The sequence below is a fragment of the Anolis sagrei genome, chromosome 4, assembly GCF_037176765.1.
Source record: "Anolis sagrei isolate rAnoSag1 chromosome 4, rAnoSag1.mat, whole genome shotgun sequence".
NCBI lineage: Eukaryota > Metazoa > Chordata > Lepidosauria > Squamata > Dactyloidae > Anolis > Anolis sagrei.
The window spans coordinates 196535917-196558569 of NC_090024.1; the positions used below are offsets into that span (position 1 = coordinate 196535917).

General features: G+C 42.0%; 1 protein-coding gene across 1 annotated transcript; it reads left to right on the forward strand.

Moving 5' to 3' along the window:
* The first annotated feature begins 1044 nt into the window (after positions 1 to 1044).
* Positions 1045 to 22420, forward strand: LOC132773372 (complement component receptor 1-like protein). Its single transcript, XM_067467061.1, has 8 exons — positions 1045 to 1138; positions 6475 to 6648; positions 6880 to 7071; positions 15253 to 15444; positions 16751 to 16777; positions 18114 to 18165; positions 20630 to 20703; positions 21244 to 22420. The coding sequence occupies exons 1-7, from the start codon at positions 1045 to 1047 to the stop codon at positions 20646 to 20648; spliced, it is 750 nt and encodes a 249-aa protein (XP_067323162.1). The 3' UTR covers positions 20649 to 20703; positions 21244 to 22420.
* The last annotated feature ends 233 nt before the right edge of the window (positions 22421 to 22653 follow it).

The following is a 22653-nucleotide window of genomic DNA, read 5'->3' on the forward strand; positions in this document are numbered from 1 at the left end:
ACAACATGAGGAACTGTATTAAGGGGTTGCAGAATTAGGAAGGTTGAGAAGCACTGCCTAACAGCCTCAGGTCCTTTCTTTTTCCCCTTCAGCCGCTTAAGGGGCGTGAGGCCATTAGGAATGGTGGGAGTCGAAGTCCAAAACACTATTATTTATTTATTTACAGTATTTATATTCCACCCTTCTCACTCTGCAGGGGACACAGGGCGGATTACAATGTACATATACATGGCAAACATTCAATGCCATAGACACACACAACATATATAGACAGACACACAGAGGCTATTTAATATTCCAGCTTTTTCATGAGGGTATTCTGGCCATCAGAGGAGCAGTCTCTTCACCATCCATTTGTGACACTTATGAAGTACTTCCTCATTCTTTGCATGCTTACTGGAGATTTTTATGGCATCGTAAATTAGTCTTCCCGCATAAGCGGTACCTAAATTTCCTACTTGACAGATGCAACTGTCTTTCAGGATGCAAAGGTCAACAGCAAGCTACACAAATTGGTCGGAAGCTCACTCTGACCCGGGCTGGCTTCGAACTCATGACCTTTTGGTCAGTAGTGATCTTAATGCAGATGACTCCCAGTCAGCTGTGCCACACTCCCAGTCCAAGTTTGCCCATGCCTGGTATATAGAGATACAGCTATTCAGAAATTGGGGGATGAATTGGGGGAACAGAAATCCCCAAGCATTTTAGATAGAATCATAGAGTTGGAAGAGACCTCCTGCGCCATTAAGCCCAACCCCCTGCCTAGAAGCAGGAATATTGCATTCAAAGCACCCCTGACACATGGCCATCCAGCCTCTGTTTAAGAAAAGGTATACAAAACGTGGGTGGGAGAGAGAGACAGATACTTTCTGTATTCCTATAGAACTGTGCTAGCCTTTTTTGTGAGCGTGTCCTCTATCTACCTCCTTATACATTCAGGCGCCTTCCCCACACACATGCGCACTTCCGGCATTCGGCACCCGCTCCGGCAGCTTCGCGCGCTACACGCATGCGCACTCGCGACCTCGGCGTCGCCAGGGCGACATGCCCCAACGGTCATGGCGGCGGCGCGGCCTTGTGTGGGGCCGGCCGTGGCTGTGCTTCGTGGCGCTGGCGGCTTTCCCTCCAGGAGCCCTGGGTCGGTAAAAGACACCCTTTCCCTCCCAGGCGCCGCCTCTATCGCTTAAGGCTTAAGCGGCGGAGGGGGAAAAGGAAAGAGCCTGAGGAATTGTGGGAGTTGAAGTTCAAAACACCTGGAGGGAGGGCCCACGCTTTCCCATGCCTGCTCTAACACTTGTCACAATAGCAGCAGTCAAGCTTTCTCTTACTTTCCTTTTCTTTCCTTCCCACCTTTCCTTTTTCCATTCTCTTCTTTCGTTTCGTTTTCTCGTTCTTCCCTCCTTCTAACACTTGTCACCAATCAGCTTCACTCGCCTAGTTACATCATAGGGGGACACTTAGAATCATAGAATCAAAGAGTTGGAAGAGACCTCATGGGCCATCCAGTCCAACCCCCTACCAGGAATATTGCATGCAAATCACCCCTGACAGATGGCCATCCAGCCTCTGTTTAAAAGCTTCCAAAGAAGGAGCCTCCTTCACCTAGCAACAACCATCCTGCTTTGTTCCTTTTCTTGAACAGTGGGCCCAAAAGGGATTTTTTTTTCCCAGTCCAACCTTCCATTATTTTAAGTTGGGTCATGAAGGGCATGTGCACCGAGTCTAGTCCGGTTACATCAAATCACGTGGGAGCCTTTGTGGTACAAACCAACATACATATTTTGACATGTATTTATAGATATTTTAAATTATTTTGTGCGCATTGAACCATCAGAAATGAAAGGTGTAATCTCACACAGCTATGTGTAGAACTTGGGAGCATTTTGAATTTCTGACTCAAATTATATAGGGCGCACTCCAGGATCCTACACCGTACATGCCCCATGTACTTTCTTCAGTTCCGAGTATGGATATTTTTCCACCAGCATTATAGAACAGAGGCTTTCATAGAATCATAGAATCAAAGAGTTGGAAGAGACCTCATGGGCCATCCAGTCCAACCCCTGCCAAGAAGCAGGAATATTGCATTCATGCTTAAAAGCTTCCAAAGAAGGAGCCTCCACCACACTCCGGGGCAGAGAGTTCCACTGCTGAACGGCTCTCACAGTCAGGAAGTTCTTCCTAATGTTCAGATGGAATCTCCTCTCTTGTAGTTTGAAGCCATGGTTCCGCGTCCTAGTCTCCAAGGAAGCAGAAAACAAGCTTGCTCCCTCCTCCCTGTGGCTTTCTCTCACATATTTATACATGGCTATCATATCTCCTCTCAGCCTTCTCTTCTTCAGGCTAAACATGCCCAGTTCCCTAAGCCGCTCCTCATAGGGCTTGTTCTCCAGACCCTTGATCATTTTAGTTGCCCTCCTCTGGACACATTCCAGCTTGTCAATATCTCTCTTGAATTGTGGTGCCCAGAATTGGACACAATATTCCAGATGTGTTCTGTGTTCTGCAGAATTATTTGCAGTTTTTTCACTTTTGCAGTTGGTGCTGTGGCCCAAACCTTAGTAAAGGTGGACGATTGACTAATGTTTTTTCCTGACATTATTTTTACTTAAAATGCAAGAATGATATCTACCTGGCTTTTCTCTAAAAATCAATACAAGAGTGGACTTCATATGACAGATAAAGCCAGTTTTTATGGCCCCAGGTATTCTCAGTGTAACTCCATGTTATTATTTTTTTTTCTTTTTGACCAAAGTTCCTTTTCTAATATATTTCCTTTCTTGTTTTTGAAATGGTGTGTGTTGAGCTAACAGTGAGCTGGTAGGGGCAATAGCCTGTATAATTTCTGGTGCTTTTTGCCAAAATAGCTTGATGATGATGGTGATGATGATGATGATGATGATGATGATGATGATGATGATGTTGATGTATGCCTTCTCAGCAGTTACCTATAAATCTGAGGTCTCAAGGCTGCACACATCCCTTTCCAGTCCTCCCTTTTTGTACTTTTTAAAATTCAAAATGCCTCGTCCTCCCGGAGAGGGCAATTTCGTTATGTTCTTTATCTTCAAATGTTTTGAACACTGGGCCGACTTAATTACGAAGCAAGGAATAAACCAGATTACTGGATTGAAAGCAACCAGATAGCAAACAGGATAAGCTAAATTTCTCTCTTTTACACAGCCATTAGAAATATAGGTGCTGTACTCTGCTAAGGCCTAAAACAGCCATTTCCTCATTTCTATCTAAACATACCAAAGGTATTCAAATGTTCCTTATAGATTTTACCTTCTTGATCATCTCCTCTGGACATGTTTTGGCTTGTCAATAATTCTTCTTAAACCTGGGACACTCATATGGCAGCTTTGGTTAAGAGGGCCAGGCAGAGATTATACTATCGGAGACTTCTAAGGAACCAATAAACGAATGAAAAACTGCTAGTGACTTTCTACCACTATGTTATAAAGAGTGTACTAACCTATGGCACCTGTACATTGTTTGATAACTGCACAGCGGCAGATAGGAAGGCGCTCCAAAGAGTCACCACTATTGCACAGAGAATCATTGGTTGCCTTCTCTCCTGTTTGGAAGAATTTATAAGTCCCACAGCCTTGAGAAAGCTCAGATCATTCTTAAGGATCCATCTCACCAGTATATTCTCTTTTTGAATTATTATCATCTGTTAGATGGTACAAAGACAAGGACAAACAGACTGAGAGATAGGTTTTATCCTAGAGCTGTAACTATACTGAACTCCGTGTTTTTGCATTGATATGACATTGGGGGCTGTTCGGTGGTTGTTGGAGTGTTGAGGGATGGGTGTGTTGTTTTTGTGATGTGTGCTGGGGAAAGCATTTAATTTTGTTGTAGAATGTACAATGATAGTAAAGCTATTATATTCAATTCTATAAGGCACAATGGCCTTCTCCCTGTTGTCCTTCAATTGGGAGACTAAACCCCTTTTTTTCAGACAGCCTTTTAAAAAATAAAGTTTTTAAGATCAAGTCAGGGGGTGCTGTGGTTTTTAGCTTTGAATATGTTTTAAGGATTTTAACTGATTTTTAATACCATTGATGTTTAATTCTGTTTTAGTGCATTTGTAGACTTTAAATTGTATTGAAATGCTTTTAATGAAAGCAGCTCTGAGTCTCCTTATGCAGCGAAAAAGCAGGATATAAATAAACATAATAATAATATTCAAAACTGGAAACTGGAGTATTCCAGGTAAGCTGTGACTAGAGCAGAACTAACATATAACATTGATGGTAAGAACCCTCAATTGTAAGACGCAGCCCTATTTTTCTGTAATTTTAGAATCTAGGGCACCGTCTTTTTATTTGAGCCCCGTGCATCACCTGGACTGCTTTCCCCTTCATTGTCTCCCTCAGTGTTGCTAATTGTTATCAAAATGAATACAATTGCACAGAGAAAAGGAAAAAAATGGGAGTTTCCAAATGTCTGGATCTGGCTTCATTCTTTCTCTCTGGAGATGGAAAAAGCCATCTGTACAAAGCACAGATTGATAGATCTGATTATTGATTAGTCCACTTACAAGGTTACAACAACATCTATTATAGAACTCCAATATGCTGATGACAATGTCATCTGTGCGCAAAGCACAGATTGATAGATCTGATTATTGATTAGTCCACTTACAAGGTTACAACAACATCTGTTATAGAACTCCAATATGCTGATGACAATGTTGGCTGTGCACATTTAGAAGAAGATCCACAAGCCACTCAAACACCTTCACAGAAGCATACGAAAAGTTCAGCCTGTCATTGAACATCGAGAAAACCAAAGTGCTCTTCCAGCAGTCACCAGCCAATCCCTCTCCAATGCTGGAAATACAGCTTAATGGTGTAACATTAGAAAATGTTGACCATTTCCGCTACCTTGGCAGAGTGTTTGAGGACCAGGACATCCGTAGGGATACCAAGGTGCTTGTTTATAAAGCTGTTGTCCTCCCAACCCTGCTATACGCCTGTGAGACATGGACTATCTACAGACGTCACATGCAACTCCTAGAACGATTCCATCAGCGTTGCCTCCGAAAAATCCTGCAAATTTCTTGGGAAGTCAGGCGGACAAACGTCACCATGCTGGAAGAAGCAACGACCACCAGCATTGAAGCTATAGTCCTTCGCCATCAACTCTGCTGGACCGGCCACGTTGTCCGGATGCCTTACTACTGTCTCCCAAGCAGTTGCTGTACTCCGAACTCAAGAACGGAAAACAAAATGTTGGTGGGCAGGAAAAGAAATTTTAAGATGGGCTCAAAGCCAACCTTAAAAACTCTGGCATAGACACTGAGAACTGGGAAGCCCTGGCCCTTGAGTGCTCCAGCTGGAGGTCAGCTGTGACCAGCAATGCTGTAGAATTTGAAGAGGCACGAGGGCAAGAGAGGAAGGTGCGTCAAGCCAACCCTGACCGGGACCGCCTTCCACCTGGAAACCAATGCTCTCAATGCAGGAGAACATGCAGATCAAGAATAGGGCTCCACAGTCACCTACATACCCACCACCAGTACACAGATCTTGGAAGACAATCCTACTCAGACAACGAAGGATCGCCAAAGTAAGTAAGTCCACTTACTATATTAACAATAACAGACAAAAACAAAGATACACAGACAAATAAACACCAATTGCTATCCTAAAACTCCTGTAACTAAAATACATTAAAACACAATAAATTGGATTACATTGCGAGATGAAAGCATCAGGGGATGAGAATAAAGTGTTGAGTGTAAAAGCAAGCATCATTCTGAGAATTTAGATAAATTCATCATTGACAAAGGACCTGATTTTGTGAGATAAAAAGATCTCTCAGGTGGGTGGTTTTTATAATGAATTTGGCTGGTTTCTCTTCAGATCGTATAAATCTTTCACCTTTTACAAAATAGGATTCCCCCCCCCCCCCCCCCCCCGGACACACACCTCTGCAGAGAGACAGAGAGCTACCCATGACACCAGGCTTCCCTCATTATCCTCTTTTTAAGAAAAACCTGTGATTCCAAGACACCCTCGATTTCCAAAACACACCTTTTAAAAAAAAACCTTCAATTTTGGACAGAAAAGTGTATTTTGGATTCCATGTTATATGATACTACTATTCCTTTCCTTAATCTGGACATGACAGATCTGTTAGTGCCAGATACAACTGCATTGGGTTTTGTTTTTTTACAATGTATTACTTACTTGACTTACTTGGGGGGGGGTTTATATTATTTCAATTACATGTCCCTCTGGCACATGATTAAAAAATTGGGCATAGCTGTATAACCTTGAAGTGTTTTATTAGCTTCAAAGGAATGTATAACTTGTGCAAGGATGTTTGGCAATCGTTACATTTTGTTCTTGGATCTAGCTGAACTTCATTGGAATAGATAGCATTTAAGGACAAAACGTAGTTATTAGAATGCAGTTTTTAATTTGTTGTAGTTACAAAAATATTTGTATTTATTTTCAGTGTGTAAAGATCCCATAATTGAACACGGGACAAGATTAAGTGGAATCAAGTCGTCATATACAGATGGTGACAGTGTGACACTTGAATGTAAAATTGGATATTTCATGATTGGAAGTTATTTCATTCAGTGTGAAAATAATAGCTGGTATCCTGCAGTGCCATCTTGTCTAAAAAGTAAGGTCTTTTTGAAATGTTTCTAGATAAAACAACTTTATTCTCTTTTGTTTCAGAAAATTTATTTTGACTTAGCCATGAATCAATAACAGTAGATTGCTTTATGTGTTTAAGCTTCTACATAATCTAAAACAAAAATCAGTTTTGCAATGCCATGATCATTAAATAATCTGTATAATGCCTGTGCACCAAAATAGGTTGTTTTGTTCACCTTTCCTATTCTCATTACAGTTGCTAACGATTTGTGTGGTGTCCCAACACTCCCCAATGGGATTGTAGAGCCAGTGAAGAGTCTGTATCAGATTGGAGCCATAATTGCTGCATACTGCAAGCCAAACTATTCTTTCCCTGATGAAACCATAGAGATGACTGCAAGATGTGACGGTTTTAATGTTTGGGAACCTGATGTGCAGCCTTGTTTCTGTATGTATGAGTCCAGATTTATCTATTCCCATCTTATTTTGTTTATTATTTATTTATTTATTTATAACTTTTTATATCCCGATCTTCTCACCTTCGTAGAGGGACTCAGACCGGCTTACAGCAAGGATTCAATGCTACTAATACAAGTTAAATCATGCAACAATACAAGATTAAAATACATATAGATAAAATACATATATACCAAATCACCAAGGTAAAACCATGTTCAACTCAATCCGCATATGTGGTCACTCACTTTGTTCTGTAACCAGTCTCAGCCATTATTCTGGGAATGCTTCGTTCCATAACCAGGATTTCACTAGCCTCCTGAAGGACAAGAGGAAGGGGGCAGATCTCATCTCGCTCGGGAGAGAGTTCAATAGCCGAGGGGCCACCACAGAGAAGGCCCTGTCTGTCATTCCCACCAAATGCACTTGTGAAGGTGGTGGGACTGAGAGCAGGGCCTCCAGAAGATCTTAAAGTCCTTGATGGTTCATAGGGGAGAATACGTTTGGACAGGTAAACTGGGCCGGAACCATATAGGGCAGCGGTTCTCAACCTGGGGGTCGCGACCCCCAGGGGGGTCGCCTGGCCATTTCGGCGGGGTCGCGAGGCCGCCTCGTTGGCCCCGCCCTAAGGGCGGGGCCAAGCGAGGTCTCGCGCGAAGCCCGCCTTGTCTGCCTCACTCTCTCACCGATGGCGAGGTCGCGAGGCAGGCGAGGAGGCCTCCGCGCAAAGCCTGGCGTTGTGGAACCCCCCCTTTGCCTGCCCCACTTTCTCGCCAATGGCCATCGGCGAGAGAACGGGGCAGGCCAGAAGGCCTCCGCGCGAGACTTGGCATCGCGGAAGCGCCCTCCGCCTGCTCCGCTCTCTTGCCGATGGCGACAGTGCAAAGCAGGCCAGGAAGCCTCCGCGTGAGGCCTGGCATCGCGGAAGCACCCTTCGCCTGCCCCGCTCTCTCGCCGATAGCGAGGGCACAAGGTAGGTGAGGAGGCCTCCGCGCGAGGCCTGGTGTTGTGTAAGCCCTCTTCGTCTGCCCTGCTCTCTCGCCAACGGCGAGAGAGCGAGGCAGGAGAGGCGGGCTTCCACGATGCCAGGCCTCGCGCGGAGGCTTCCTGGCCTGCTTTGCACTGTCGCCATTGGCGAGAGAGCGAGGCAGGCCAGGAGGCCTCCGCGCGAGGCCTGGCGTCGCGGAAGCGCCCTTCGCCTGCCCCACTCTCTCGCCGATGGCGAGGGTGAGATGTAGGCCAGGAGGCCTCCGCGCAAGGCCTGGTGTCGTGTAAGCCCTCCTCGCCTGCCTCGCTCTCTCGCCAATGGCCATCGGCGAGAGAGCGAGGCAGGCGAGGAGAGCTTACACGACACCAGGCCTCGCGCGGAGGCCTCCTGGCCTGCTTTGCACCGTCGCCATCGGCGAGAGAGCGAGGCAGGCGAGGAGGCCTCCGCGCGACGCCTGCCGTCCCAGAAGCCCCTCGTCGCCTGCCTTGCGCTCTCGCCAATGGCCTCCGCGCGAGGTGAATGGGGAAAGCAACAGCGTGAGAGGAGACTGAAGGGAAGAGAAGAGGTTGCAAGGCAAGCGAAAGAGCGAAGGAACAGGGACCGAGATAACCCAGTTCCCTTCCACACAGCTGAATGAAATCCCACATTGTCTGCTTTGAACTGGATTTCTGAGTCCACACAGCCAGATAATCCACTTCAATGTGTATTTTATGCAGCTGTATGGAAGGGGCCTCAAATAACCCAGTCCCCTTCCACACAACTGAAGTTTGATCTAATTTAATTGTGATTGGATTTCAGAATGCTCTTTGATGGCTGGGGAACTAAACACCCCAACAAGTCCCAAATGCCAAGGTCTATTTTCCCAAAATCTCTCCAGTGTTTTCTGTTGGTCGTGAGAGTTCTGCAGGCCAAGTTTGGTCCAATTTAATTGTTGGAATTCAGAATGCTCTTTGATGGCTGGGGAACTATACATCCCAACAACTCCCAAATGCCAAGGTTTATTTTCCCCAAACTCCGCCAGTCTTCAGATTTGGGCATACTGAGTATTTGTGCCAAGTTCTGTCCAGATCCATAGTAATTTGGGTTCACAGTGCTCTCTGGATGTAGGTGAACTACTTCTCCCATAATTCACTATCAATTCCTCCCAACCCCCTCCAGTATTTTCTGTTGGTCATTAGGGTTCTGTGTGCCAAGTTTGGTCCTGGCCTGTATTTCGGGGGGGGGGGGTGTCTCTGTGGTCTCTGGAAGTCAGAGCTGCATCGGTTGAAGGTACTTCACATCCCATCATCCGTTGCCCACACTCCCCCAAACATATTGTTTTTGTGATTAATCACTATGCTTTAATTATGTTCAATTTGTAACAATGAAAATACATCCTTCATATCAGACATTTACATTACATTTCATAACAGTAGCAAAATTACTGTTATGAAGTAGCAACGAAAATGTGGTTGGGGGTCACCACAACATGAGGAACTTTATTTAGGGGTCACGGCATTAGAAAGGTTGAGAACCACTGATATAGGGATTTATAGGTCAAAACCAGCACTTTGAATTGTGCTTGGAAGCTAATTGGCAACCAGTGGAGCTGGTTTACAGCCATATGCACTCATTGAATTTTCTCATTGTTTAAAAAACGCAGTCTCTAACCTTTGTAACAACCCTCGGGATGTTACTATTATTTTAGATGTTCTGCCCCACCTGTGCTGCAAACCTAGTGTGCTGGCCCTTTCACCTCAATATTTCCACCCTCTGCTGCCACCTTGATGCCCCCCTCTCCTGGAACTGCCAACTCTGCAGGGACCTACCCAAGCTTTGTCCATTCAGGACTCGTTGCTCCCTCCTCCACCATATATAGCTGAACTTAATGATGGCTCTGACTCTTCATATAGCACTCTAGAAGCGCCAGATGTGTCTAATGACTCTGAATCTGAGTTGCCTTCCTCCAATGAGTTCAATAACTTCTCGGCCTTGATTTTGTGCCTGGCACAAGCCTTAAACTTGCCTATGTCTAAAGCACCTGCTCCAGTGGAGGATCCCATCTTTCCCTCAGAACAGCAACACTCACCAGCGCCTCTCATGCTGCCCCTGTTGTCTTCTCCAGCTTTCCAGGTTGCCTGACCTTGCTCCAACCAGCGTCCCAGCAGTTTTGAGCTGTATAGACAACATGTACTGTGTGTACCTTACATCTACAGAGTGGGTGGCTCACCCACCTAAGCCTAATTCTGTCGTTGTTGACGTAACCCAACTTCGTAGATCTAAAAAATCTTTCTCGGGCCCATCTGATAGAGAAAGTAAGAAAATGGTCTTCATGAAGTACATGTGTCGGCTGGTCTGTTTACTTGCTTGGCCCATATATTGGCCATATATGGGGGGGGGGGGGTATCAAATGTTTTTATGGTATGAAATTGCCCCTTATCTTGATCACCTCCCTCGGGAAGAATAGCAACGGGCTAAGACCTTTCAGATGGAAGCTACAGACCTGATTAAGCTACAAAAGGACGTGGCTAAGCACCCAGCAGACTCAGCTGGCAAGTTCTTCACCACAGTAACTTCTATCCGGAGGCATGCATGGCTGCGTTCTTCAGGTGTCTCCAAAGAGGGATGCACTATTGCAGAGGACCAGCCGATGCACAATGATGGGCTGTTTAATCCTGAGATAGATATGAGGCTTAAAGATATTCAAGAGATGCATTAGATGGCCCATAAGATCAGTTTTCCATCTTAACCTTCCTACCAACCAAAACCAAGATGGCAGCCAACAATCACCATCTATCATGGACACTTTGGTGATTGGGCAGATCCCACCCTGATAAGCACACCAAGTTACCTGCTCCGAGGAAGCAGAAACTTCCCCTTTAAGAACTGCCAGCAGGGTAAGGCAAGTCAGCAAGTTGGCTCCAAATGGTGTTTTTAGCTATATTTCAGCTGTCCGAGATGATACCCTCTGTTCTTCTCGTTTTTACTGCCTGAAAATGTCGTTTTCCCCTGTTGTGTTTTTCAGTACCCCTTTGACTGCCTCCCTTGTGGAGCAAGTTGGCAAGTCTCCTGCATTTGGTTCTAGACTGTTGCCTTTGCCTCAGCTTGGCGGAAGATAACTTCAGATGCATGGGCTCTGAAAATTTGGTTATTCCATTGAGTTCTGTAGATACTCCATTGTGGGTTGTCAATGAGTTACACCTTCTTCCCCACCTCTTTTGGAGGAGGTCCAGGTCTTGTTGTAGAAGGGTGCTATCAGGTACCTGCAGAGTTTTCGCTATGTTTTTCTCACATTACTTTTTAGTCCTTAAACGTGATGGGGGCCAGCAGGGACGTTAATCAATAAATCAATTCCCACAACTTTCGAATGATGTCACCTTCTATCCTTCCTCTGTTAAATGAAGATGTATGGTTTGCCACCATTAATTTGAAGGATGCTTATTTTCATATTTCTATCTGGCAAGAACACTGTAGATTTCTTTCCTTCATGATAGGGAATCAGGCCTTTTGCTTTAACATTTTGCCATTTGATCTCACAATGGCTCCCTGTATTTTTACCAAGTGTATGGCTGCCATTGCAGCACATCTTTGCCTCAGTGGCAGAACAGTCTATCTGTACTTTGATGAGTGGCTATTGGTGGCGAGATTGAAAATCCAACTTCTCTTTCACATTGTGTCTTCTTCAGTTTCTAGGTCTTATTATCAACAAGAAGAAAGCCCACCAAGTCCAGAATAGTATCACCCATCATATCCAGTTTATTGGGAGTATTCTGGACTCGGGGGCACAAATGGCCTATCTCCCGAGCGATCATTTCCTTGCCCTCAGGTCTTCTGTTTGCCAGGACTTACAGGAACCATGGATATTGGCCAGGCATGTCCAGGCCATGCTGGGCCACATGACTTCAACTACAGCAGTGATGCCTTATGCCCGGCTCCAACTTCAACCCCTATTGGCCTGGTTCCTCAGTCCCTTTGACTCCCTTCTTGGTGACCCTTTAACCCCTCTCTCAATTTCACCTGGGGTTTGTCTGTTGCTTATTTTGTGGACCAAGCAGAGAAACATGTGTGCAGGTCTTTCAGGTGGTCAAACCCCTCCAGAACCTTAACTACAGACTCCTCCCTTCGGGGCTGGGGGGCCCATTCCAGGGGCTTCACAGTTCAAGGGCCAAGTGGAGGCCACCAGCCACATAAACTATCTGGAACTGCTAGTAGTCAAGAAGACCTTAAGGGTGCTCGAACCATCATTAACGGAATGTGGTTCATGTCCTCACGAACAATACCATTACAAAATTCTACATAAACAAACAGGGTGAAACACACTCTATCCCTCTTCTGACAATTACCCTTCATCTCTGGGATTGGTGCATCAGCAAAGGGATCCACATCTTCATTCCTGAGGGTGAAAATGCTCACCTAAGCAGGATACCACAAGCAGATCATGAGTGCTCCTTTCACCCAGATGAGGTGTGCTCCCTATTCGGACAATGGAGCAACCTCGAGGTAGATCTGATTGCAACAAAGTAGAACACCAAATCTCCCCTTTACTGTGCTCACCGGACTCGGAGCCAAGCATGATGACTAGAGGATGTTTCTCTTTGTATGGGGATGCCACTTCCTCTATACCTTCCCACCAATTCCTCTTCTTACTCAGGTAGTGGCCAAACAGCAAGTGGACAGTGCGGACTGCATTGTCATTGCCCCATGGTCAACCATGGTTCTCTACCCTTCTTGAGATATCCAAGGGTGACTTTGTGCATCTGTCAGGTCACTCAGATCTCTCATTCCAGGGGATTCCAGTTCTCCACCCGGATGTATACTGCCTCTGTTTGGTGGCTTAGCAGATTTGCCCCCCCCCCCATCTCAACCAGTGAGGTCAGATCTGGCCCTACTCTTGTCACAACCTGTGGGGTCAATTATAGGTGCATCACAAAGAGCCTTGACTAAGCACTCTTACATTTACAAATGATATTGATTTATGGCCTTTGTTACTCAAAAGGGAGCTGACCCAGTTTCACCGCCAACTCCCATGAACCTGGACTTTTTGGTTTCCCCTTTCAGATGCAGGCCTCTCCCCTTCCTCTTTGAAATGCTACCTTGCAGCCATCTCTTGGTACAGAATGAAAGTGGGTCTCCCCTCAAGGTTTTCAGACTTTGGTGAGGCTTTTTCTTTGGGGCTGTGGGAATGTGAGCCTACCGCTGCCACCTTGGCCTTGTCCTAGAGTTTGAAAGTTGTGCTCTCCTCCTTAACTTAGCCTCCTTTCGAACCTCTAGCTTTGATGGACATGTTTTATCTCTCATGTAATGGAGCTTTTCTCAATGCTATTACCTCTGCACGTAGTGATCATCTACCCAGAGAGCACACATCTCACTAGCACTATGCGCAAAAATAGTAGCAACGGACAAGGTTGTCTGACGTAGCTTTTTTGCCTAAGGTAGCCTCACACTTTCACATGTCTCAGGATATAATCCTGCCAGTTTTTTCCCCAGAATCTTTCCGCTTCCCTGGAGCGGTCTCTTCACCTTCTGGATGTTAGGAGGGTCTTGGGATTTTATGTGCATAGGACAGCAGGACTCAGGAAGTCTCCTAGGACATTCTTGAAGTATCGGAAGGACACCAGTGGCCTCCCAGTCTCCTCTCAATGGTTTTCCTCTTGGAATGTTTCGGCAATCTGTTTGGCTTACCAATTGGCTGATCATGACTTACCTGGGCAGATTAAAGGACACTCCACTAGAACCATGGCTACCTGCTTTTTTGGAAGGGGGGGGGCATTCTCCTGAACGATGTCTGTCAGGTGGCCATTTGGTTTACCCCACTTACCTTTGTTACACACTACAAGGTTGATGTCCTATCTTGGAAAAATGTGGCTTTTAGCAGAGCAGTCCCCTTTTCTTCAGTGGCATAATGCCCACTAGTCGAGGTTAGTCGCTTGCTAGTCTACCATATGTACGATTTCACAGAGACCACAATGAAGAAATAATGGTTGCTTACCTGTAACCGTGTTTCTTCAAGTAGTCATTGTGAAATTTGCACATCTCTGCGCATCCTCCCTGCTGTTGTCATGCCTTGGTTCTTTGAGCTTTTCTATTCAGTGGAGGAACTGAGGCAGTAGCCCCTCCCACCAGCTATATACTCTGTAGAGAGTGGGCAGGGCTACCACCAAAATGTATCTGAAGCTTTCGAGAGGATTGCATTTCTGACTGCGCAAGTGCAGGAAATACCATATGTCCCAATTTCATAGATGACCACTCAAAGAAGCACGTTTACAGGTAAGCAACCATTGCTTCTTGATACTTAATTTTGCCAAAAATCATAGACTTGGTGGAAGCTATCTGACCAGCATTCATCCAAGAATGAAAAGTGCAATTGCAAATTTGTGTGCTCAAAATCCATGCATTCGAGGCATCTGAAGGAGACTTATGCTCAATAGTAAGGAAAGCTGCTGAGAGATGCAGAAGAATTGTGAAGCTCATAGTACCTGATTCTTACATTCATCCAAGAAATCCAGGATGTAATGTTCTTGGAGCCCAAATGGCAAGCATAATAGACAGGGTAGGGGATACAAAAAATGAGGTGGATTCTGCAAGCTTCTTGTAGACGGATGAAATGTATTGGATTCACTGAAGAACTTTTCTGTTGTAGTAAATCATTAGAACATTGATTTAGTTATAAGGGCTTATTAAACCCAACTGTGGTTTTAGAGAGAAAAAATCACATTTATCCTTTATGTATAATTAAATAATGTTTTTTTAAAGATTTTTTTTATTGAAAGAAATGTAATAATTACAGTAAAACAAAAGAAAAAGAAGAAAGGGGATACCTAAATAGGAAAATATAAGGAAAGAAGGAAAGGAGAAGGGAAGGGAACAGGGGAAAAGAAAAGCAATGAGTAGAAGAGGGAGGGAAGAGAGCTGGGGGGGACGGGACTACAAATTTCTTGACTTCCGTTCTTCTTCCATTCATTCCATTCTATTAATTTTCATTTCATAACAAACAAATGCTTTCCCTTATTTCAGTTATTCCAAATTCTCCCTTTCTTTTTGTTAATCAGTATTTCGTTTTTAAATATTCTTCATAGATTGCTCAGTCTGTCATTTTCATGCCTTTGCCGGTATTTTTCTTTAACAAGAATGTAAATCTGTCCATGTCCTTTATCTCCATTATCTTATCCAACCAAATTAATGTTTTTTGTTTTTTGTTTTTTTTAGTAAGAACTTCACCTGACACTTCTACGTTCTTTCTTTATAATGGAGAAATAGTCAGAGGAAAGAAAAAATTCTATGAGCCTGGAGATAACATTACTCTTGAGTGTCATCCTGGCTTTGCATTAAATGGGCCAAATGAAATTCGATATGTTGGTGGGGGAAAGTGGTTACCTATACATCCAAGGTGTTACCTGAGTATGTATAAAGTCTGTAAATATATCAGAACATTTGTGTGTAAGATGAATTTGGCTTTTTTGTCACTTTGGGTTTTTTCTTCCAAATAATATCTACACTTACACTTTAATTTGGCTTTCAGATTACCTGAAACTGTGGTAGCCATACATGCATACCACCAGTGCCCACTGCAGTGCACTTCTAAAGGTATATAGTGCATTAAAGAAGATCTCTGAAAAGTCCCAATTTCAGCCAAAAGATATGTGGCAGCAGGTGCCAGTATATTCCAGATACAGGGTGAAATTGGCTGCAAGAAATGCTGATGCACAGTAAAGCCCCTCAAACGAGACCTGAAGAACAAGGTCCCAAGACCGTGGTTACTCAGCTTCCTGGGAGGAGTAATTGATTACTTCCACTGCTGTCACCCCCCCCCCCCCAAATTTGTATCCAGTGTACTAATACACATCTCTTCTGGAATTGGGGGTGTGGGGGTGGGGAGCCTGCAAGGAGGTTTGACTCCAGGTTCAGTGGCAAATGTACTCTGTTTTTGGGCTCAACCCAGTTCCAGGTGTGGCAGTCTGATCAGCCACACAATGAAACTGGTCCCACTCAAACTTGTCTCAAACTGGATTATAGTATAGTGTAGAAGCACTTTATGATATCTTATTTTTACTATCTGGATTTGTAAGAGTTTAAACAGTAGACTATAAAGATGGAGGATTCAAAATACTATGGCCTTATTGGAATGACACAATCAACCAGGGTTCTTTGGGAACTTGGCTGATCAGTTATGAGAAGCATTGCTTCCCTATCACTCCCACTTGCAGTTTTGTTCCACAGATTGATTGGTGTATCATCCAGACATTAGATGCAGTTCTGTCTCTGGATGGTTTTCTCCCACAACTTGCTAGAGATGGAGATCTGAAAAAAATTGATCCTGAGGTGAGGCTTCTCACTCTAGCTGAAAAAAGGTGGGGAGCAGTAGAGGCTTCAATTTAGTTTTTCATTCTTCAACTTTTCCCCTATGCCATTGTAATTTGAAGTGGGCATCTGAGCATTTTAGCTGGTGGAAGAAGTTGATTTCAAGTTGATTTCAAGAAGTGACACAAAATAATTGAAAAACATGCACTAGAAATTCAACAGCATCCATCCTGCAATTTTCAAAATAAGTGAAAAATGTCTACTAGCAGTACAACTACATCCACAATGAGCTACATCATTGAATAGTATATTTCTGAGGTGTCTTCTAGTTTGAATACTTTTTGACATTAGTATAAAACATTTGTGTAATTGATTAACATGTCAGAATACTTTTCCTCTCTTTTAGATGCTTTTTTAAGACTACTAATAACTGGTATGTATTCATATAAGGAACATGAAGATGTAATCATAGGTTTCACATATAGGTCCAATGTTTATCATTTTTTAAAATATACTAATACTGGACCCAGGGTCACAAAAGACTGGATATTGCCCAAAGTTAAGCGTTTTTAAACTTCACTTATTTCATTTTTTTAAAATAGCACATTTTTATTCTTTAATTCTGATGAGGAAGACACCAACTGTGTATACCCTCATTCCTTTCAGAGTTTAACTTGCTACTCAGATCTTTTCTCACCATTTTTCTGTACTGTTAAATATGAAAGCAATCGCAAATTTGAATGAGGTATAATTTAAAATCCTGCTAAGTATTAAGATTTCCGAGCAATAGTGCTGATGAGACAGGGATGAGACAATGAAGAAGAGATTTGGACATGGACATGAAACCTAGATTGAGGTGGGGGGGGGGGGCAGTTCTGGCTGTGTGGCTGACTGTTCTACAGAGCCTGAGGTGCCAAAGAAAAGATCTATGGTCTGCAGTTAATCTATGGACTTCCAATTTTTGAAGTAGTCATATCTGAGATTTTCACAAGGGAAAAATGAACTATTTCATATTGGATCTCAAATTTTAAAAATGTGGGGAAATCTCCATGTGTAGATATAACTAACTCAAAAATAGATAACACAAGCCAACAAGTATTTTTCATCAGATATAATTTCAGGTCATTCTTCTAGAGATTTTTGCGCTGAATTCAGATCTGTGTTTATTTTTTCCCTATCACATGTAGTTTTTATGATGATGCTAATTGAATAATTAATGCATTTACGCACTGATATCAACTAAATCTAATTGATATCAGTGCATAAATGCATTAATTATTCAATTAGCCTCACTGCAAATACTACACGTAATAGAGGGGGAAAAGCCACAGATCTGACTTCAATGCAAAAAACTCTATAAGAATGACCTAACATTGTATCTGATGAAAAATACTTGTTGGTTTGTGTTACATGAATATGATGTGAAATGTGCAGACTTTACAGTAGTCCAGTAATGTACCATTCGTCATATTTTAAAAAGTTGATATGATGGGAAAAAATAAAGACATATTTTAAATCAGCATAAAAATTGATTTAAACTATGCTACTCTCATTTCTGATGATTACAAAGTTTGATTTTGTTGGCTTATCAAATATATTGTTAGTCTTAAATGGAAGACCACTGTATTGTATGTTATTGCAATATTTAAGTATGAAGCAGATTGTCTTTCACCCCTTTAACAAAAACTTCTTCCTATTAACCTTGAGCATGATATTTCTTATCATCCATGTTTTTATCTAACATACTGTTTTATTTTCTCTTCCTTAAGTCTTAGTGTTTATTGCTCTGTTTCTGATATTGGAAATGGCTTACAGGAAATGGTAAGAGACTTCTTTTTAAGAGATTTTTCTTCACATATTTTGCATTTCTAATTACCATTTGATATGCTTAACACAAAGGCTATCTCTGTGTCTAAAAGATGTATTCTTGACTGTTAGTCTGATAGATAGGATAGGACCACTTATTCCACATGTGTCAAACGCAATCTGGCCCAGCACTTCATTTTATGTGGTATGTGAGGATTTCAATGACAAGGTGACATTATTACATTTATACAGTCTACAATTGCAGATGGCCCTTTGAAGACAGCTGTAACGCTGATGTCGTCCTAAGTGAAAATGAGTTTGACTTTTCAGCATGGTGCTGCAAAATTAATGCTACCCTTCAAACAAAGTAAATGTCTGCCTTTTAAACAAAATCTTCTGTTGTATAATCCTTGTTTGGGTGGAAGCAGGACTAAATCTAGGGACCAAAGTGTTAGGGAAATTTCCCCAAAGCAACAACCCCATTTAAAAAACAAAAAGAACACTCGATAGAGCATTTAATTCACAGCAATCAGAAAACAATGTAATGTGGCTGTTAAGAATTCTTGATTTTAAGGAAGGAAATACAGAGTTCAATCTTAAAAATTTCAAAAGGTTTATTAAAACATAAGAACTATATTTCTTGAGATAAAATAAAGCCTGAGCTTTCTCTCTAACTCCATTACTTCTAAGTTCAAACAAAAGGAAAAATTTCTAAAGACTACATTTTCTCATTCACACACAACTAGAGAGAGACACACAGGCAGAAAAGAACAGAATAGATTAAAGGAGTGAATGAATGACCATTAGGTCTTAAAACAAAGGAACATGCATCCTGAAGAAATTCCATTCTGCGTCATCAGAAAAAGATATAGAGTGAGACAAGAGACACAACAACAGGCATTCAGAAATGAGGGAGAAGGGATTCCTGCAGCCTACCTTTTAAAAAAAATCATTTCTTAATTCTGTCTGCTTCTCATTGAGGACTGCAAACTTGAGCAGTGCGAGGTTAAATTCAAACATATTGCTGACTGTCCCCTCCTGATTTTGGGCAGTTATCCCCTATAGCCCCATAGAATAGAAGAGATTATAACTAGAAGAAGTAATAGCTGATCCCATCCCAACACATATGTGGAAGTACTTCGTACATATGCAAGGCCCAATGTGGATCCCCACTTATATAAGCCTTACAGTCACTCTAGTCACTAATCTTTAAATGTTAATAGAAACATTCCCTTTCACTCATTTCTGTTTTATTGTTTGTTGGATTCTTTTGGTTTTGATATTTTATTTTGAATTTTTTTAAAATACTGTTTCTTCAATTCACACATGATAGCTATGAGTTTATAGTTTGCAGACAGAAAAAGGTACATTATCAAAAAGACTTCTGTTAAAGTGAATTCCCTTTCAAAGTTATTTAATGCTATCATCATGGCTGTTGTGAAGTTATAACACTTAGGTACTCTCATTAAAATAAATGTGGAATTAAAGTGTGGCAGTGTAATGTACATATTTTTCCTGTTGGGAGATCTCTGTGCAGGGAAAAATATGAACTGTTTTCCTCGTCTATACACAATTAATAATTATCACTTTGGAAAATAGCTCACATGCTTCACAATACCTTCTTCTGTATCAGCAATATTGTGAATCAGTCTGTAGTAATCTTAAATACAGTAAGGCTGCTGTATTCCTAAGGGCTACACTTGCAGTTGGACTGCAGTTAGCTGGAGATAACTCTACACCATTAAATTATCTGGCTTCCAGTCCCAGCATACCATGGAGTAGCTAGACCCTCCAACACATCTTTGGGTTAACTTCCAAGGTAAGTATGCAATAGAATCACCTGGAGGAACTTATGAATTCCTAGAGAGATTTTTTAATTTATCGTGTCATCAGCAACCATACCATTGTATTACATTTCTAACAGAGCAAAACAAACACACAGATTTAAAAAAACAAAAACAAAACACACAGATTTTGCAAACTTGGTAGTTGGTTAAATGTCCTTTGACCAGTATCTGGTCACTTGGAGTGCCTCTGGTGTTGCCGCAAGAAGGTACTCCCTTGTGCATGTAGCAGGGCTCAGGGTGCATTGCAGCAGGTGGTCAGTGGTTTGCTCTTCTCCGCACTCGCATGCCGAGGATTCCACCCTGTAGCCCCATTTCTGAAGGTTGGCTCTGCATCTCGTGGTGCCAGAGCGCAGTCTGTTCAGCGCCTTCCTAGAGAGATTATGTACGCAGGTATGCAAAACTGCAGATTATGTGTTCCGCAATTGCCCTAGACTTACTGTATTAAAAATAAAACTGCCTTGAATCACCTGAGGGCTGAGAAGGGTGGTATACAAACACAATAAATAAATAAATAAATAAATAAATAAATAAATAAATAAATAAAATGCTATGTGAAAATGATTTCTTCTACTAATTTAATCTTTAAAATCTAAATATTTTTGTTCATCTTTTGACAATATTCTCACATTCAGGAAATTAGAACATCGGTAGTATCAAGAACAGTATACAGTACAATATTCTTTAAAACTACACATCGTTCATGTAGGTAAGTACTTTTTAAATAAAATGTTTGCCTTTCAATGATTGTATATCCTTATACATAAATTATGATTGTACATATGTAACAGTGTAAATGACAAACTGGAGTAAAATGTCTAGTACTTCTTAATATCCCCATCCTGGTACCTTCTTCATACATTTGCTCTACTGCTGTGCTCAAGAAGCTTCTGATCTGCTAAAACTGCTGCTGTTTTATATTTTAAACACTTTTTTCCTTTTTTGAAATTAACCAACAGAAGGTTCGGAGCCGGGGGCGGGGGTGGTTCAGCTGAGAAGAGGATGCTTCCCCCCCCCCCCCAACCCGGCCTTCCTTCTTTTGCCTCCTTTCTGGTGGCTCTGTCTTGACAGAAAACTATGTTCTTCTATGTCATGACCCCAACATAAAGTCACAGCGAGCTGATTTGGGGTGGGGTTCATAGTTTAAGAAGTTTTGCTCTAGACGAACACATACAAAGCTTGCAATATGATTTAAAATTGCAATGTCCTTCTAAAGATGACTATAATTTTTTTGCATTTTTTTCTGTAGGTGGAAATTATTTCTTTTGTCAGCAACCATCTGTCTTGCTTTGTATTCAAAGCTTACATGTTAGAGACAATGTCCTATACTCAACACTTTCTGAAAAGGACCGGTTTGTCTATATGGCCAAATCAACCAGTTCATTCTCTGAGCTTGAATAACAAGTTACGTTAGAAGAAATACCGGAACCTGACAGCATTAGGGGGAACAAGCAACATTGCAAAAGTAACAAGGAAGAACAGTTACTTTACGAATGGAATGAATAATGGCATCTTACTTTCTAGCATTTTTTCTAGCCATTTTGATAGGAACTATTTTGTGCTTTGATTACCAAATGGACATCGGTTCCTAAGAAAAAGCTTAAGAAAAACTAATGCAGAAGTAACAAGTGGCATGAAAGGTGATACAGTGAGTCCTCATAATCACAGCACAATAATTTAAAAAGAATAATGTAATAAATTATTTTTAAAAGCTCAGAGAAAATCTTCATTCAAAGGGATAGTTTCTCCTATGGACTCTGACTGATGTGTATAAGCAACAATAAATATCAGACTATCAAAACAGCAATTTAATGAACTACCCAGGACATATTTAATATACTTTCTATTATGAGGGACTACAAACCCAAAAAAGCTGGCAATTATGTTATAGCTGACTTGTTTTTCAAATCTTATTTTAGCATGCTTTAAATATTACTCTGGAGTTAGATTATTGCCTCTAGGTTCTTTCATTGATTTATATTTCAAAGCTAGTTTTATTTTTCATGTTGGGAGCGACTTGAGAAGCTGCAAGTCGCTTCTGATGTGAAAGAATTGGCCATCTGCAAGGACGTTTCCAAAGCTAATAATGATGATATTCAACAATATTTTGTCAGAGATGTATGGTATTTGAAATTAGGAGAACTGTTTTAGATGGGTAAATTAGGTATCCAAGGGAGATAAATATAATGTTATGTAAATATCTAGCTTTTGTACAAAAAATAAGTGTTTTATATGTTTTATTTACAATATTTATGTGTCTTCCATTTTCCATATGCACCACTCAGCAAATACCTCCTTAAACTTTGTCTGAGATCAATTTGTGTATACATTATTTGTCAGAAAAAGTGATTCCTTTGCTTTCTGATGGTTTGATGTACACAAAATTGGTTTCATGAACAGAAATATTATTAAAAATATTATCTTCAGCCTATGTGTATAAAGTGTATTAAAAAACCTCCGACTTCCTGGGAGACGAAAAAGACGCAGGTGCCTCTATCTGGGAGTGTCTCTGGGTACAACAGGAACTGAAGGAAGGAAAAGGAAAGCACCCCAGAGACACCCCCAGTTGAAGTTTGGGGAGGCTAAAGATCGTGCAAAATTACAATTCCCAGAGCCAGGCATGTAGCCCGGGGGGGGGGGGGGGGGGGGCTTGGGGGGC